This window comes from Hyperoodon ampullatus (assembly GCF_949752795.1).
Source record: "Hyperoodon ampullatus genome assembly, chromosome: 6".
Taxonomy (NCBI): Eukaryota; Metazoa; Chordata; class Mammalia; order Artiodactyla; family Ziphiidae; genus Hyperoodon; species Hyperoodon ampullatus.
This window is the reverse complement of record NC_136919.1, coordinates 114,718,954-114,737,595: the sequence shown is the minus strand read 5'-3', so window position 1 is coordinate 114,737,595 and position 18,642 is coordinate 114,718,954. Positions and strand designations below refer to the sequence as shown.

At 39.3% G+C, this 18,642-nt stretch overlaps 1 protein-coding gene across 1 annotated transcript in view; it reads right to left on the bottom strand.

Annotated features, from left to right (window-relative positions):
* ADAM28 (ADAM metallopeptidase domain 28) overlaps window positions 1-18,233 on the bottom strand; it is a gene marked incomplete at both ends in the record, with an annotated part of 79,431 nt that extends 61,198 nt beyond the window's left edge. The window contains 6 exons of the mRNA XM_079706753.1: window positions 1,040-1,232; window positions 2,854-2,930; window positions 4,744-4,822; window positions 6,502-6,578; window positions 10,634-10,737; window positions 18,182-18,233. Coding sequence (XP_079562879.1) covers window positions 1,040-1,232; window positions 2,854-2,930; window positions 4,744-4,822; window positions 6,502-6,578; window positions 10,634-10,737; window positions 18,182-18,233 — 582 coding nt within the window. The remainder of the gene's footprint in view (window positions 1-1,039; window positions 1,233-2,853; window positions 2,931-4,743; window positions 4,823-6,501; window positions 6,579-10,633; window positions 10,738-18,181) is intronic.
* Window positions 18,234-18,642: the final 409 nt, after the last annotated feature.

The window sequence follows — 18,642 nt, the reverse complement described above, 5'->3', positions numbered from 1 at the left end:
ACATTTGTTGGTAATTAGTGCAGAGTTCCTATTTAAATAAGACATAGCACCGGATGAGATTACCTAGGAAGAATGTGTAGATAAAGTAAAGAATGGGACCCAGTATTGAATTACATGAGGCCTCTAATATTTAGTGGTCCATCAGAGGCGGGATAACAGTGAGAGGAACTGAGAAGAAGTAGCAAAACCAAACAGTAAGATGTCATGAGAGCGAGGTTATTTGCACACAGTTACCAAGGAATTGAGACAGAAAGACGAGAGGCCTGTACCCAGCTAAACCAGGAGATCAACGTTCATAGGAACATATAGCTCAGAGTGATTCTCCTGGACTCTTAGATATCATACCGCTGGTAGAATTTAAACCCGTAGCAGATTAAACCCAACAGAGATTGTATTTTATTCAAACCTATTCTGTCCAGTGCTCATGCATTCTGAGAACATGTATCAATAGAAGAGATGACTGGATGTGAAGTGTATCCTAAAGAAAATGAAGGTACTAATGACAAAGTTTTTGTGTATATATTTTATAGTTTCAAACTATATTCAAGCAATATTCATTTTCCTTCTGTGACCAGAAGCTGAATTCCAGGTATGAAAGAATATTCCAAGTTCCTGTGGGAAGATCTGATATTTAATTTGCTCACTGCTATATCCCCAGCACCTATGGCAATACTTTCAGAAAGATTTATTGAATAGATTCATTCATGGAGACAGCAGGGTATTTTATCTCAAAGCAGTAATAATACTTTACACCTTTGTTGTATGGTGTAGTATCGTGAAAGTTGTCTGCTTCTAGGAGACCAGCATTCTATCTATGCATCTTTTTAACCCTTGCACACAACATGTTGTTAATAATAGTTGATCCTTACACACTCATTAAATAAATCGTCAATGTACAGTAAGGTTTTCATGTCTCTGTAACCTACTAGTTTCAACAATGACTGTAAAGTTTCAGTCAGTTGGAGCTACTAAGACTGGAACCCAGAGCAGCCAGGATGAGATACATGAGAGCATTGCAAATAAAAAATAAAAGGCATACAACAAGACTGGTGGCCGATGGGACTGCCTTCTGATGAATTTCAGGTACCCATAACATGTCATCCATCCCACAGTTGCTGTTAGTCTTCTGTTCATCAGGATCGTGCTTGAAGAGTGCATGTTCCTGTTCATCCTGATTTGTGGGGCTTAAAGGTTCAATGAAGTACTTGTGATCTCCCTGACTGAAGTAGCCCCTGAAAAACACAAGAATCTAAGCTTCCTAAAAATATTCCAGTTCTGAGCACTCAAGACTTGCCGACTTCAAAAAATGACCAATGCCAAAGCATTCCAAGCTCATGGCAGTAAAATATAGTATAACATTATAGCTGAAGAGACTCTTCAAGATTACCTAAACTTATTTTCTCTATGAGGAAATTGGACTAGTTGGGGAGAAGTAACTACTGCAGTCATATAGCTAACCTGTGTCAGAACTGGTGCTAGAATGGAAAATTCCTGACTCTCAGTCAAGTGTCCTTCCGATTCTCATGCCTGGTCTGCTCTAAAGATACACCGACAATAAAAGAGAATTTGAAGTCTTATAGAGAGAGTTAAAATTCTGGGTCTATCACTTATTATCCGTGATCCAATGGGAAAATGACTTAAGCTCACATAGCCTTAGTTCTCCACCTCTAACATGAGAATAATAATAACTACCTAATAGGATAGTTGTAAAGATTGAAGGAGATAATACATAAGGCACATAATCAATGAATATTATCAATTTCTTCTCGATTCTCTCTGCTAAAGCCCTGAGCTAAGATTCATTTAACCATGAATTAGGGAGCACCCATTATTCATTAGACATTGGAGCAAGGGCAGAAGGTAAAAGGAAAAGAGTCGTGGTCTCTCATCTCATGGAGCTTATATCCAAATAAGGAAGATGGATGTGGATCGAATAATCACATTTGATCCACAAATATATACAATTTTATGATGTATATGTAATACATGCAATTATGGCAGATAATTGCTAGGAAGAAAAAGTCTGAGAATACATAGCAGGGAGACTGGACTAAGCATACATGGAAGCAGAAGAGTGGATTGGGGAAATAAGTTAGGTGATTTATTGCAATAGTCTGCCTAAAGGATCATGGCAGTTTGGACTAGGATGTGGCAGTAGAGAGAGAATGTAGTGAATAATCCCAGGGACTATTTAGAACATATAATCAATAGGGCTTGTTAAATGGATTGAAAATGCATATTTGAAAGGCAAGAAGTCATCAAGGAACCTAGGTTTCTGTATTAGGTGGTTGGTTGACTATATCTTTTATTGAGATGGGAAACACTGGAAAAACACCACATGAGGGAGAATATCATTAGTTTGATTTGGAGTATATTAAGATTGAGATTTCCTTAAGATATCCAGATATGGAGAGATATGGAGATATGGAAGAGGAAGTGAGATAATGAAGTCTGGGCATCAGAAGAGATATCTTACTGTAGACAAATACATGACAAGTCATTAACATCCCGAAAGAAATGGATGTCATAGGCATGGATTGGACACACTAGAGAGAGTTTAGAGTGAAGAGAGGTGCTCCCATTCCCTAAAGATTCTGACTCTAAAACTGGGACTCAAAAACCTGTATTTTGAAAACAAGCAAACAAACAAAAACAACTCTGCAAGCAATTCAGAGGTGTAATTTACAAACTACTACCAAGAAAAGCCATGTTTCCTTCAAATTTCAAAATTTTTGAGTCCTTAGAATTCATACTCAACTATAGTATAATTTATTATATTTGAGATTCTTTAGGTAATTAACACACACACACACCCATCATCACAGGTACATACAAACCATTATGAAGCCTTACCTTAGACCCCTACATGTGCTGATACTAGCATCAGAAACATTTTCATTTATGATGTGTCCTTGGTAATAACAGTCATCCTAGACAAAAGGGAAAAGGGGTTTGACAAAGGAAAAGTGTGCATGTACTTTAGACCCACTACTAAATTTGAATTTGAAATGTTGAAACAAGATCTATAATGTCCTCAAATCATTTTAGGCTGAACAACAACAAAAATTTTTTTTTAATTTATTTTCTTTCTTTTTTTTGGGGGGTGCATCGGGTCTTAGTTGCAGCACGCAGGATCATCGTTGAGGCATCTTTCGTTGCTGCGTGCTGGCTTCTCTCTAGTTGTGGTGTGTGGGCTCTCTAGTTTAGGCACGCGAGCTCAGTAGCTGTGGCATGCAGGCTTAGTTGACACACGGCATGTGGGATCTTAGTCCCCCAACCAGGGATCAAATCCTCATCCCCTGCATTGGAAGGTGGATTCTTTACCACTGGACCACCAGGGAAATCTCCCTAAAAAAAATTTTTTTAAAGCAGCCTTTTGTGGTTAAAATCTTTACTATTTAGCTAATGATCCCAAATGCTTAGGGGGCATTAACTAAACACTGTTGTAAATTTTGTTGTTGCAGAAGAAGGATAACAGGGATGAATACAGTCTGGGAAAAAACCAACTCACAGGTATAAGTTTAAAACCTGAGCCCCCAGAATGCCAGACATTCATTCTTTCCCTTGGCTAATTGCTCATTAAATTTTCCTAACACTGATGAGCTCTTTCCAATGAATGGATTATTCAGTTTGTGTTGTTATTTCTTGATTTATCCAGAGAGTGCCACCAGACTAACTAGATTAGTTTAACATCCCTGTATCCACTCGAAGCAAAATGCTCAGTCTTAGCACTTTTTCACATGGACGTACTTCAGTCAAATTCACCTTTCTACTTTGGAACAGGTGAGGTATTGGCCCACATAAACCTCTGTGCATTGCTATGGAGGAAAATGCTTGAAAAACTTCCTCAGAATAGACGGCAAGGATAAAGCACTCCTCATACCACTTCATCCGTCTTCTTCTCTGAATAAGAGTCCAGAGTGGAAATTATTTAGGGAAAACATAGAATTCTGCAATTCTGCCATTGAGGAAATAGTCTTGAGTTTGAGAGACTCCATGATCCTGAGAGGTGATTGGCACTGAATAAGAACACCAGATACATTTAATTCTTTACTTTTCAAATGAAAATAAGAAGCTCTTTCTGCTCACTCTCCTATAAGGAGTCCTTAAAGGGTTACCATGGTGGTCAAGGAATACATTTGTTCTTGTCAGACTGTAAAAATGTTAAGAGGATCTATTAAGAAATTACTACTGTTTCTGTTTTGTAAATAAGTTCATTTTTTTTTTTAGATTCCACATGTAAGTGATATCATATGGTATTTGTCTTTCTCTGTCTGACTTACTTCATTTAGTATGATAATCTCTAGGTCCATCCATGTTGCTGCAAAAGGGATTTTTTTCATTCTTTTTTATGACTGAGTAATATTCCATAGTATATAGGTACCACATCTTATATACACCACTACATATAAAATAGATAATCCATCAGCAAGGACCTACTGTGTACAGCACAGGGAACTCTACTCAGTATTCCATAATAAGCTATATGGGAAAAGAATCTGGAAAAGAACAGATATATATACATGTATAACTGAATCACTTTGCTGTACACCTGAAACTGACACAATATTGTAAATCAACTATGCTCCAATATAAAATAAAAATTAAAGAAAAGAAATTACTATTGGGAAAAAAACATCGTTGCTATAACACCATTTCACTTTCACTAATTGGCAATGATGCTGCCTCTGAGTGTGGGGGTCACACGCCAATTAGCAATGAATTTAGGATACTCTGTCTTACCATGATCTGTGGGCTCGTGGTGACCGCCTTTCCAGTGGAATTATAATATGTTTCCGTGTAGCCTGGTGCAAGGAGACCCCTGGGGGTGGGGGGAGAATGTCATGTTTACTCGTGCTAATTGCAAAGTCCAGTGATCAAAGCAAGAGCTTTCCCTGGGTGTGGAGAAAAGTTTTACCTCTTAGCCCCTCAGGGGAAATCCAAGCGTGAAAGGGATGCTTAAACTGGAGAGAGTGGGGAGGGCAGGGACATGCCTGAGTACTGTGGAACAATGTCTGTTTCCTCATCAGACTCTGCATGTTTGTCTGAGGAGAGATTTGAGGAAGAAATAGAACCAAGTAGGGCGAAGTTGATAAAAATGACTGAAAACAGCAATGTTCTTCCCCGCAGCTAAGGATGACTGCCTTTCCCACCCAGTCCGTGTCAGTTACCAGTAACTGTTAACAGTTGCAGCAGTGGTAAGTGTATTGAAAATTGACTTGCACTGGGTAGTTGGGGCTCTTTCAGCATTCTCACTGAGCTTCTTAGAGTGCTTTCAATGATCCACCAGCAAATAGGAGTCTGAATATATTTTTAAAAGAGGCAGGGCGAGGAGAAAAGGAAGTAACTAATATGTATTCTGTACCATTTCTATCCTGGCCGCTGGGATAGACCTATTACACATATCATTTAATCATTTCAACAATCCTACCAGATAAATATTACTCTCCTTATTTTTCAGAGGAGATTAAACAGTTCAAGTGGCAAAGAATCCTATCCAGATTTGCCTGAATTCAAAGCCTGTACTATTTCCATTGTGCCACACTGTTTCTAAACTCTCGACAGTTGTGACTTTTTGCAAAAGGTGATAGTCTATTTGAGGGGAAAAAAAAAATCTCGTTGCCCTATATTGAACAATTGAGGGATTAAAAAAGCTTGAAAGCATAGAATTAGGAAAAAACTACTTTGGATATTGCCTAGATATAGGATGATCAAGATCTGGGTGAGAGCCGAGGTAATTTGAAAAAGAATGTTGTATTTCAATGAACTGAATGAAGAGAATGAAGGAACACAGGAAAATGTAATGTATGAGAAAATGGAGGGTTAGTGGTTGGCTGGGTAGAAACAGCACTGGCGTTGCAATCAGGGGACCCTGATTCAGTTTTTACCACTGACTTGTTTTTTGGCCCTAGAGTTTATGTATGTCTTGTTTTTCTGATGAAAATAATTGCCAATTTTTTTAATATCTAATCTTTCAGTGTTAAAATAACAAAACGCAGTGATGCATGGGGGAGACTTAAAAATCTATGTGCTGATCAGCTCGGTGCTTTGTGACTGTCTGGAGGGGTGGGATAGGGAGGGTGGGAGGGAGGGAGACGCAAGAGGGAAGGGATATGGGAACAGATGTATATGTATAACTGACTCACTTTGTTATAAAGCAGAAGCTAATACACCATTGTAAAGCAATTATACTCCAATAAAGTTGTAAAAAAAAAATCTATGTGCTATTTCATAGAAGTTGATAAAATATACGTCTGCTCGCACCTCATTCATTGTGTTTTATGACTTCACCTAGCAGAACGCTAGTAAACTGTTACCTTACTCGGTGTCTCTACTACTTCAGTACGAACAAATACTCGCGGAAGCCCTTGGGTCAGTTGAGAGTAAAAGCTGATGAGCCAAGGTTTGTGGGCGTCATAAGTAGTAACAGACTCAGTTATCACAGTTGCCACATGCTAACTGGCTGTTGGTGAGGACAGTATCATAAGTAAAGACTCTTACTTGTTTTTCTTCAAATAAAGCACCGCGATTTTTCCATTAACTGTCATTTCATACTTCAATTCAGTTTCAAATTGTTCCTGCAAAAATGCACAAACACTTACTGGTGATTAAAAACATACACACACAGATTCATTTGGCTAGGTCCATCCGTCTCATCATTAGAAAGCGATGCCTGCCTTTAACAGTGGTCTCTATGATTCCAGATGTCTGCTTCTGCCTCTGTTAACAAGTCAAACAACTGCCAGCTGAAGAGACAAATTATCTGAGACCTTTATACAAACCCATCTATCCATCCAGGCAGCCTCACATTCTACAAAGAGGATGTGAGTGTGGGTTATATGCCAGGCACTGTTAAGTTCTGGAAACTGGCCTCTGAGCAGGAAACATTGGTACTGACTGTCAGAAAGCTTATAATATTGTGGAAAGACAGACAATAAAAGTTAGTTATATGATAAGGGGTATGAATCTAGAAGCAGGGTAGGATGTCTAACGTCTTAAGGGCAGGGAAAGACTTTCCTGAGGAAGGAACATGTCAGCTGAGATATGAATTAGCCAGGTGACACAGGGTGGGGAACTTATTTGAGAAGAAGTACTACTATGCACACAGACCCAAAGACCTGCAAGCCTCTCAACTGAGGATTTGGTCTAGAGGTCTTCTCACTGCTACATGGAGGGCAGAATATGGGCAAAATAACATGAATCTGTACCCTAAGGCAGGAAGAAGTCATCAGGAAGAAAACAGAGTCTCGGGTGTTCAGAAAGAGAAGAAAATGTCCCTTCTAGTAAACTGTGTGGAAAAGGAGAACTAGTTTAAGTTTAGATTTATATATACAGGAGGAGATAGGTCTATACAGAAGAATTTTAAAGAAGATGTTATCAGGTACTGAATTCTGACTTTGTCCTATAAAACAGGGTTATTAGCCATGGTGACACGTAATATCTACCAATTCACTGGGAAGTAGCAGGACCTTGTTGTTATTAAAGAGATCCAATATGGCAGAGCAAACGCGATAGAGCAACAGTTATTATGGACTCAGTGATGTTTCCGCTACTGTGTTGCATCTAAGGTCAAGCCTTCTTGTCTCCTCCCTCTCCTGAAGGAGAGAAAAGGCCCTGAGCTCATCCAGGGACAATAGAAAGTTAGAGCCAAATAAGAAGGAAATCCAGATAAGAGGGGATATATGTATACATATAGCTGATTCATTTTGCTGCACAGTATAAACTAACACAATATTATAAAGCAACTATACTCCAATAAAAATTTTTAAAAATAAAATAAAATTGTTGATAAAAAAAGGGGGGGCTTCCCTGGTGGTGCAGTGGTTGAGAGTCTTCCTGCCGATGCAGGGGACACAGGTTCGTGCCCCGGTCCAGGAAGATCCCACATGCCGCGGAGCGGCTGGGTCCGTGAGCCATGGCCGCTGAGCCTGCGCGTCCGGAGCCCGTGCTCTGCAACAGGAGAGGCCACAACAGTGACAGGCCCGCGTACCGCATAAAAAAAAAAAAAAAAAGTTAGAGCCGTCTGGTCAGAATATTGTGCAGGGATTTGCCATCTCCAAGGTCAGTTATTTCAGCTAAAATTTCCTTTAAATTTTCAGTTATTGAAGTGTGTCTCTGGTGTCAAAAATCTCAGACTATAAATATCCTACACTGTGGGTGTAGATGAGGGGAAGCTGCTATAATTCAGTTCACTTTCATGAATAACAGGAGCTGGAAAAAAGCCTGAGGGTTGAAAACAAACGTCATGGAGAATTGTTGTCACCACTTCTTGTTCAGGCTTAAGAAAGGCCAGATAAAATGAAAATATTAGGAGGATACCAGATATGACCGTCCATACAGAAGAGCCTTCCAGATATCTGTTTTCTGTCAGCAATGGATTTTAGTAGATTTTCAGATAAAATATTATTTGGAGGTTGTTTCAGAAAAGATAATTGGGTAATGGGAGTTTTAGCCAATACTATCATAGAGGGTATGGATGAAAGAAAACAGCAAAGAAGAAAACCAGAGACTATACGAAAGAGGGTGCACTGGGTAATGTTATAATTGTACTTCTCAAGTAGAAGCTCATGGTGGAGAACAATGCCTGCTAATAAGAAGTGTGTCTTATTTGTATTCTATCTAGGTTCTGAGCTATGGGTTGGGAGAGGAAATAGGCACCTTGATTAGGAGAGCTTCCACTACAAGGAAATGATTTGGAGCCCACTGAGTAAGATTAACTGGGCACAGGGACATATAAATAAAAATTTCCTCCAGGAAACACCATGGGTAAGGTCTAGTGGGTGGATTGGGAGGGTTAGAGTCCTGTATGGTTCTGAGATGGAAACAGAACTGTAAAGTCAACATGATGCCTGTGAATACACAAAGGAAACCCTGTAGCCCAACTATTGTGATAACATACAGTAATCCCAGGCCTCTGAAAGCCCTGTGGACCTAGCTACGGCCTGACATTGTTCCCAATAGGGGAGGCATTGTGATGCCAGATATTCTGTTTTAAGGCATGGACCAACAGCAAGATGATTTTGGCCTCTAAGGAAGCATGGGATCTGAAGACTGAATCCTAGAAAGAATAGTGACCACCTGTAGAATGTAAGTTTCAACATCAGGGACCTTGGCTGAGAATGTGTTGACTATACATCTATGCAGGTTTATAGGAAATGTATTCCACTTACACTCATTCGTCTATGTGTTTACTTACTCATTTGCTCACTTATTCAACAAACGCTTATTCAGGTCTCCTTATGCCATGTATGTAAAATACAATCAAGAATACAATCATGAATCAAATCTTTCTGCCTTGGCTGTTAGTGCCTCCTCCAGAAAATTTTTCAGAGGATTACTTCATTCTAGCTCAAATCTTAAGTAATGTGGCCAGGTGTGATGAAGTCAGAAAGATGGGCCATGCTCTTGGCATACCTGACGGGTAATGTTGGTGCCTTAGTTCTCTGGTCCAGCAGAGGGCACAGTGGTATAATAATAAGTACAAGAGTCCTCCTCTTCACTGCCTTGAGAAGTGATCAATCCAGACAGAGATCTGTGTAGATACAGGGATCCCCTCTGTCCCATGCACTCTAAATTCTAAATGTTTCAAGTAATTGCTAATCAATTATTTGCACAAGGAAGACCAAGAGTCTCAACATAGAAACCACAAAGTTAATTTCTAGGAACTTGGCTTTCACCTCAAAATATTCAGTGAAAAATGTAGTTGGCATTTTTAAGAGACTGCCAGAAAGCATTTGAAGAAAGCCATATTGACAGGGAATCCAGTGCATATGGGTCCTATATAAATTTAGCAGAAACATTTTGTTGAGAGACAATTATTTTGGGAAACAGAGTCTACTCTGGGTTCTATTGCTATACATGTGTTTGCTTTAGAAAAAATAATTTGTGAGGAACTTTGTCCAGTTGGGGAATATGAGCTTCCAGTGAGTTTCATCTTACAATAGGTAGACGTAGTAGATGTAAAAGTTGTCATTTATGTCTCATTTATTTGTATTTTCCTGGCTCCCAGCAGAAGACTTCCAGGTGTAGGTAATTAGAAAATTGCTGTGGAATGAATCATCATGTTTTAGCTTTCCTCTTTTGACTGAGAACATGTGTTTTGTCAAGTGGTAAGAATTCTACAAACTTTAATAGCCGACTCTTTTGAAAAAACAGAGGTAAATTTTATGTTCAATTACAGTAATTAATCCTAATTTACTACACATATATGCATTTATTCACCCACAATATTTTACTTTTTACTTCAATTTTAGTGTTCACGGTTTTGTTTGTATGTGTGTATGTATAGATGATAGATAGAGATATATAAAGAGATAGATAAAAGAAGTTGCATCAAATTCTCTAGAAGTAACAGAATAAGATAAATTACCATAAATAAAGTTTACCCTCTGTGTGACCTTGGACAGTTAGTTTATTTCAACTGCCAGAACTTTAAAATCAAAATAAAGCTAATAATAGAATGTTGGGTTATCGTGAAGATTAATAAAGATAAGACAGGTTAAAAAACACAAATGTGTGTATGTATATATACAAAAATATGTATATATATCTACATATTAAATATAGTTACATATATGCATGTGTGTGTGTGTGTGCGTGTATTCAAAATTCTTTATTAAATCAAAAGCTGTACCTGTTGACCTGGATCCTTGACTTCTCTTTTATGTAGTGGATGAAGTCTTCTGGGATAAACCACTTCATAGTTTTTCACTCCAGGGAGTTCTTTTATAGAATTTACTGAGCAAAAAAAAAAAAAAGAGAAGATTCATCTAAGCAGAACATAAGCTGTTCGGCAGTGGTCATCTTGATAGCGTTTCTGATGAATGATGCCACACGCAGGGGCTTTAACTGAGTTCTGTGAGAGAGTTATAAAAGTGCAGACACCAGAAAAGTTCAACAAAATCAGAAGCCTACTCTTCCTCTCAGATCTTTAATCTATATCTTCAGATATTTTCCCACTGAAAGTTTACCGGTGTTTCTCAGCTTAGTGAACATATTTCTTTGGAATTTTCCCGCTACTCTTTATCACTTTGTGTCCCCTAGAGGAAGGTAGCAAATAGTACAGGCAAAAGCCAGAACAGGAGAACAGAAGCCAAACTAATCCTCTAAGAACCTAATCAGTGTCAGAATAATCAAATTGAAGCACTCTGAAACTACACAGTGTCATAAAAATGAAATAACTAATGGATGCCATTTCAGATTCTAATATATTTTTCTTGGGTTTTCCAACAGCAATATTTTACACTAATGAAAGAAACGAAATCAGTAAGAAAAGGCTCCAATATCAGCTCCATAGAATGGGCTGACTTTTGCAGTACAGACATACCTTCATTTTTGAATACAAAACATGAAAAATATGAAACTTGGAGAAGCAGACAATTAGAACACTAGGACTGGCCTGGAAGGAAAACTTCTGAACCTGCAGTTATATTGAAAGAGAATTGGAAAGATTCAACCTACTACTGGCATCTTGAATTCTCATTTCAATGCTGTTTCTAGAAGTTATTTTTTTTAGAGAAATTCAGTTTTCCCAAAGCTGATGCTGAATTTTCTACTTTCTTTTTTATTTGCCCATATGGTCCAGTCCCTGCTCTGTATAAAGAAGTGCCTGAGGAAATGTCAACAGACCAGCTCTTTAGAGGTCAAGGGGCTGCAGATCCACAGAGAATGTAGGTACAGGGGAACAGGGATCCACAGTATGGCCCCAACCCAGCAGTTTCCTAACTGGAACTGGAAAGGCTTTAAATGACTAGAGGGTAATTCTAGCTCATTAAAATAGGCAAACCTAAATTCTATGGTAACATAAATTTATGTGACTGGGGTTGATCTTTTAGCAAATAAAACAGTATTTTTCATTAGTCACTTTGCATGAATGTACACTTATCCCAGTGATGCTCCAGAGAATAAATGCTTATTTTTTCAAAGTTTCTTCAGAAACTAAAGTAGAAACTTTTCAAAATTCCTAGTGATATCAATTTTCTTTTATCATTTGAGGATGGCTTTCATTCTTCTGACCATTCAAGAGCCATTTGCATCTAACTTTGAAGAATAGAAAAAGTGATTAAATTTGCTAAAAGCTCACTGGGTCAAAAATGGAATGTTAAAGTGATGAAATGGCGTTTCTTTCATTGGCTCAAGATTTACTGTTAAAAATAATTCAAAAACACTTAAAGCCATGGCATCAACACTAGACTACATTAACTTTGGGTTTAGTTTGGGTTTTTTAATTGTGAAAAGAGGGGGCAGATTAAATGATCTTGAAGCAGAGTTCAAGTAGTCTACAGCTTTACGCAAATAAATACAGAATCTCCAATGATCTCTTTGAATAGGTGACCATCATTTCAATAACGTTCTAATTAGAACCTTGTGATAAAATGTCTCATTACATAGTCACACTTCAAGAATTACATCACAAGTTCCCTCAGTCACTTACTTCTTGCTGTTATAGAGCTGATCACTGGGCATCTTTTATTTCTATTTAATTAATTTTTGGTAGAGGAAAATGATAACGTTAGTTTTAAAACAATAAGCGAGGTTCAAGATCCTAAAGGAAGAGTCAATCAGCCATTTTCTTTCCATCGAGTGAAAATTTTCCTAATTATCATAATTATTTCAAAATAATAAGATGCCAAGAGTAAGAAAATTACTCTTGCCAGAAATTAACTGACGGTAGCAACACAATTCCGTACAGTCTCCTGTTACTCTCTAAGTACACCATAAGGCACCCGCAGGCTGTTTGGTGGACTGTGTTCAATCAATGCAATTAGTCCCATTAATATGGAGCTCATGAAGCCATATATTCACCAACATTGCAACCAGAGTAACTCTTCTAAAAATGCTGTATGAAACGCACATTATTCTGATGGGAAATATTAGTCTAAGCTGCCCTCAGTTCATAAAATAATACCTACCCAATTAATTCTTTTTATAAAAGCAGAAAGGGGGCTTCCCTGGTGGCGCAGTGGTTGAGAGTCCGCCTGCCGATACAGGGGACGCGGGTTCGTGCCCCGGCCCGGGAGGATCCCACATGCCGCGGAGCGGCTGGGCCCGTGGGCCATGGCCGCTGAGCCTGCGCGACCGGAGCCTGTGCTCCGCAACGGGAGAGGCCACAGCAGTGAGAGGCCCGCGTACCGCAAAAAAAAAAAAAAAAAAAAGCAGAAGGGGACAACACTCACATGCCCCCCATCAGAAGTGGTGAGAAGGGGACAGGCCAATCCAACCAACACAAGTTTTCTCTGATATACACACTGATCTCCATGCCTCTAGTTAGTATCTAAATGCTAATGTTTCCCAACTGACTATGAAATATGGAGTCTAAACATGTAAATCAGTGGAGAAATTTCTTTCCAACTGTTTGTTTGATGGCCAAGCACTTCCAAATGGCAACCAAAACAAATCAATGAATGAACTAAACCAGAATATTTTTTAAAACGCCTCCAGCAACCTCTCACTTTCTTCAGTTTGAAGTGAACAGATTTCTAGCTTTTCACATTCTTGCAACAGGGTACATTCTCTAAAGATAACAGATAGAATTTCTGTTATCTTAATGGCCCTTCTTTTTCTGAAACCAAGAAGGCCCTGAAAGAATGAGATCTGAGATACAACAAATTATACAGCAGTTAAAGAGAGGCAATAGACCTAAGTGTTGTGTGGCTCATTCATCCTAAGGTGTGATGGTGCAGTCTCCTCCCAGCTGAATAAGAGCAGACGAATTATTTTGAGGCCTGTGGAACAAACACAACTAACTGTCATCCAGGGATTACACAAATCTGAGATGAAACACAATATGTTTCTACTAATTCACTTTAATACTTGCTTTTCTCTCTCCCACAGAACTCACAGGATGGATTAGTTTTGACTAGCAAAATCAGATCAAGAAAAAGAAAACTGTTATTTGGCTTTGGGTTAGATAGTTATTTTCACTGTTTATTAGTTTTAGAAAAGTGAAATCTTTGGGGGGGTACTTTTAAACACTTTTTATTTGGCAATAATTTCAAATGTATACAAGAATTGCAGGAATAGGAATAGTACAAATAATGTCTTTATCTCCTTCACCCAGATTTACCTAATTCACAGATCTACCCTTTTGCCAACATGTTCATGAGTGACAAAGTATTCTTGTAAGCCACCAATATTTTGAGGTTGTTGTCACTGAGATTTTGAATATTCTCAGTCTCTCACATATATACATATGTGTATCTACATATACATATGTATATAAATATACATACACATACACACACTTTTTTCTAAACATTTGAGGATGAGTTACATGACATACATCATGGTTCTTTATCCCTACAAACTTGAGTGTTTCCTAAGTACAAGAATCTTCTCTTACACAGCCATAGCACAGCTCTCAAATTTAAGACATTTAACACTGAGCCAGTACTTTTATCTAATCTCCCATCAGTATTCCAGTTTTGTCAATTGACCAAATAATATCCTTTATAGCATTTTCCCCATTCCAGTGCAGGATCCACTCTAGGGTCAGGTATTTTATCTCGTTTTCATGTCTCTTTACTCTTTTTTTTTTTTTTTTTTTTTTGCGGTACGCGGGCCTCTCACTGCTGTGGCCTCTCCCGTTGTGGAGCACAGGCTCCGGACGTGCAGGCTCAGCGGCCATAGCTCACGGGCCCAGCCGCTCCGTGGCATGTGGGATCCTCCCGGACCGGGGCACGAACCCGTGTCCCCTGCATCGGCAGGCAGACTCTCAACCACTGCGCCACCAGGGAAGCCCTCTTTACTCTCTTTTAATCTGGAAACTTCTCACCTTCCTTCCTCCCTCCCTTCATCCTTCCTTCCAACCGTTTTCTTTCTTTCTCTTTCTTCCTTCCTCTATCTCCCTCTCTCTCTCTGCCTCCCTCCCTCTGTCTTTAGAAAAGTTAAATCTTGTTGATAAGATTAATACATCAGACATTAGTCTGGATGGCTACTTTATTTTTTAATGTGTTTGGAGCCATTTTAGAGTTTAGCCCCTTTGTACATAATACTGATATTTCCATTTTTCTTCAAATCTGTTCAAAACTGTTGAAAGCAATGTCTTTTCAAACTAAACACATGATGTTAAGCCCTGAATCAGGGCTTATGCAATGACATGGACTTAAGTTCTGGAATTCTCTGTACCCCATCAAGCTATCTGGTGATTTTAAACTTCATGCAGTAAAAGTGAGTACAAACACTAAGGGAAAAAACACATCCTAATTACGTCTATCACTTTGGCTCTAAAGATCAAATTACGTATACTCTTTGGGGTCTTCCTGTCGGCTTATGAAGACAGGAAGAAATTGCAATTTGAAATAAAATAATTTCAGAAAATACTGTACCCCCTGGATATTCTGCTGAAGTAAAGAAATTTCTCCCTACTTCTTCACCCCCAAGCACCTGTCACATTCTTTAAATTTTTTTCCCTTTCCTACAATGAAGTCTTATAAGTTATTTTTCTCAGGGGATTGTAAAGCTCATTACAAACAGTTGGCCTGATTTGACCTCATTTTTTAATTTCGCGTATGTAAGAACTGGGCAGAAGTCATGGTTGGAGGGGCACGTACTTATTATCTGGATGATGGGGGCAGAGAAACAAAAAGAGGAGATGGGAAAATGGAAATTGCTTTACATCTTACATTTCAGTGGGTTTTTCATTTCAGGGTTGTTTCAGCGACCATGGAGACATTCCTTTTTTTTTTTTTTTGGCTGCGTTGGGTCTTGGTTGCTGCACACGGGCTTTCTCCAGTTGTGGCGAGCAGGGGCTACTCTCCGTTGTGGTGCATGGCCTTCTTATTGCCGTGGCTTCTCTTGTTGCGGAGCACGGGCTCTAGGCTCATGGGCTTCAGTAATTGTGGCACACGGGCTCAGTAGTTGTGGCACGTGGGCTCAGTAGTTGTGGCTCACAGGCTTAGTTGCTCTGCAGCATGTGGGATCTACCAGACCAGGGCTCGAACCCATGTCCCCTGAATTGGCAGGTGGATTCATGGAGACATTCTTGAAAATACACAATGGAAAATAAAAAAGAGGGGGCAGCTTTCTGTTCCAGATGGAAGATAAGGGAAGGCAGCTTTCTGTTCGTCCCCCCATCCTCACAAAAGCCACTTCAGAACCTCTGTCCCCTTCTCACCAAGTATTCAGAGATGTCACACTTTGAGACATGACCTCTAAAAATGTTTTGTCTCTTGGGGCAAATGATGTGAATGCAAAGACAAGAGAACAGAATCAGTTGGTATGCCCAAATTCACCGAAAAGGCTATAATGTGGGTGGACCTCACTGGTAGCTATGTTATTCTGTTAACAGATCCAGCTTGATCTTTATGCTGTTGGGTAAGGCTAGTACACAAACAATTCTTATGTTTCAACCAAGCAAAGTGTCCCAGAGAGTGTTCAGTGATCCTACTTTTGGAGAATGTAGGGAAAGAAGCTTTCTATTAACTTTGACTCAAAAAATAGGAATTTTAAGTCAATAATTTAAATTCCTAGCACAGTTCTATACCAAAAGATATTAAGTAAAACTTTCCCAAGTCTGAAAAACAAGTCAGAAACCAGCGTAAAAGGAAAGTCGCTTTTAGTGACAAAATACTGAGTGGGCAAAAGGCACAGGAGAATATATCCCTACCTAACCCCATCCTTCTTGTTGATAATTTGTTCCCATTTCTAGGTCCCAGCAAACATTCTAAAGCCCAGGAAAAGGTTTACCAGGGAAGGAGTCTCACGCACTGAAGCTAATGTGCTGAATTTCAATAAGCTCTCGAAGTAGAAATAAACAAAGGAAATGTGTTAGCCAATTGAATTTAACCAAAATCTAATTGGAGAATTCATCAGAGATGGAGAGATATGCTAGATATAACATTATTAGGAAGTAATATTACTCTACTTTTGACAACTTAAACTAAAAATTGCTGTTCGCCATCTGGCACTACAAGAATGAAGTCACTTGGGGCTTCCCTGGTGGCGCAGTGGTTGAGAGTCCGCCTGCCGATGCAGGGGACACGGGTTCGTGCCCCGGTCTGGGAGGATCCCACATGCCGCGGAGCAGCTGGGCCCGTGAGCCATGGCCATTGAGCCTGCACGTCCGGAGCCTGTGCTCCACAACGGGAGGGGCCACAACAGTGAGAGGCCTGCGTACCACAAAAAAAAAAAAAAAAAAAAAAAAGAATGAAGTCACTAGCCACCGCAGTAGTTGACCTTCAACACACAGCCTGAAACAGGAGTTCAGGGCTGGCAAAGATCAGAAATGAGGCACTCTGTACTCTGGGAAAAACTGGCAGAACAGACCTTCAGATAATTCGATACTTTTAGGAGAAGATGTTATGAACCCAATTTCTTGCATTTTCTCATATGTAGAAAAGCTCCAAAATTATTAATGGAGACATCCGCTCACCGTGACTAGCAGCAACCTCCTGCCAAAATGTACGCTCGATTCCATGGTTCCCCCTTCAACAAAACACATAAAACTGATCTCCCTGCCCTACTTCTGAACAGTTCCTCAGCGTTATCTGAGTGGTTGTCTCCCAGGCTATAGTCCTCATTGTGCCCCAAATAAAACTTCACTCACAACTCTCACATTGTGCTTTTTTTTTTTTTCAGTCGACAAATGTTTGATCTAACCAGCAAAATGAAAGTGAATGATCAACGTAAGTTCAAGGGCAACATTGTTTTGATCAAGTGATATCACAGTGCTTTATAAACATGAAATGGGTCCACTACTTATTTCTAATTCATCATATTTATCATCACCAATAATGAAAGGACTAAATATAAAAATGTGATCGAAAGGAAGAGGACAAATCAAACTGGCCCTAATAATAATAACATACTTTCTGAAGCCTTCTGTACCTTAATAACCAGTCAAATCTGCCTCATCTTAACTGCTCTAAAAACTGACAATGTTGATTTTGGTGCATTCCATTCTTTGATGCAAAGATCACATTCATTGTTTAAATGATGCTGAATGAAATTTCCCCTTTGATTTCTAAGTGTTCTCAGATCAGACGTGTAAATATTGATTCAAGAAGTCTGCTTGCCTCTCCTTTACACTGAGTGTTTAAATCAGTCAGAGGCCCCCCCAAAGCAACAAATTAAACCAGCTCAACTGGTTAGTAAAATTGGTTAAAAAAAATACTGGGAGAAGAAGAAAAGCAAGCAGTTCCCTGGGTATTTAACAGAACCTGCAAAGGAGTTAAACACCTACCTGGAAGTGGAGAAAGGAGGAAAGTGGCTGTCAAAAGAAGCCCTCGCCACATGCTGGGTGATCCCAGGAGCCTGGTGTCTGTCCTCTGTCTCAAGCAGACGTGCACTGCTGGGTCTGTCGCTTCCTCTAAAATGAGACAGAATGAAACCTCAGGGTTCATTCTTGTCTCTGCTTCAGGAAGTGTTTACTGAAGGTGTTGCACAACCTCAGAGCTATGGTCCTGTGACAGTGGCACAGCAGGCGGAAGTTCTGGCCGCAGTCTGGCTCTAAGATCCCTTGATCCTACGCTATTGTTTCTCCTTCCTTCTTTCCCATATTCCCCACTCAGAAGTAGTACATTTCCAATAAAATACTATATTTCAATAAGCCACTGCAATAATGGCTTCAATGTAGCTTGATAAACGTGTGTATTTATTATGTGTATAATAAATATATGTGTATGTACACACTACTATATATAA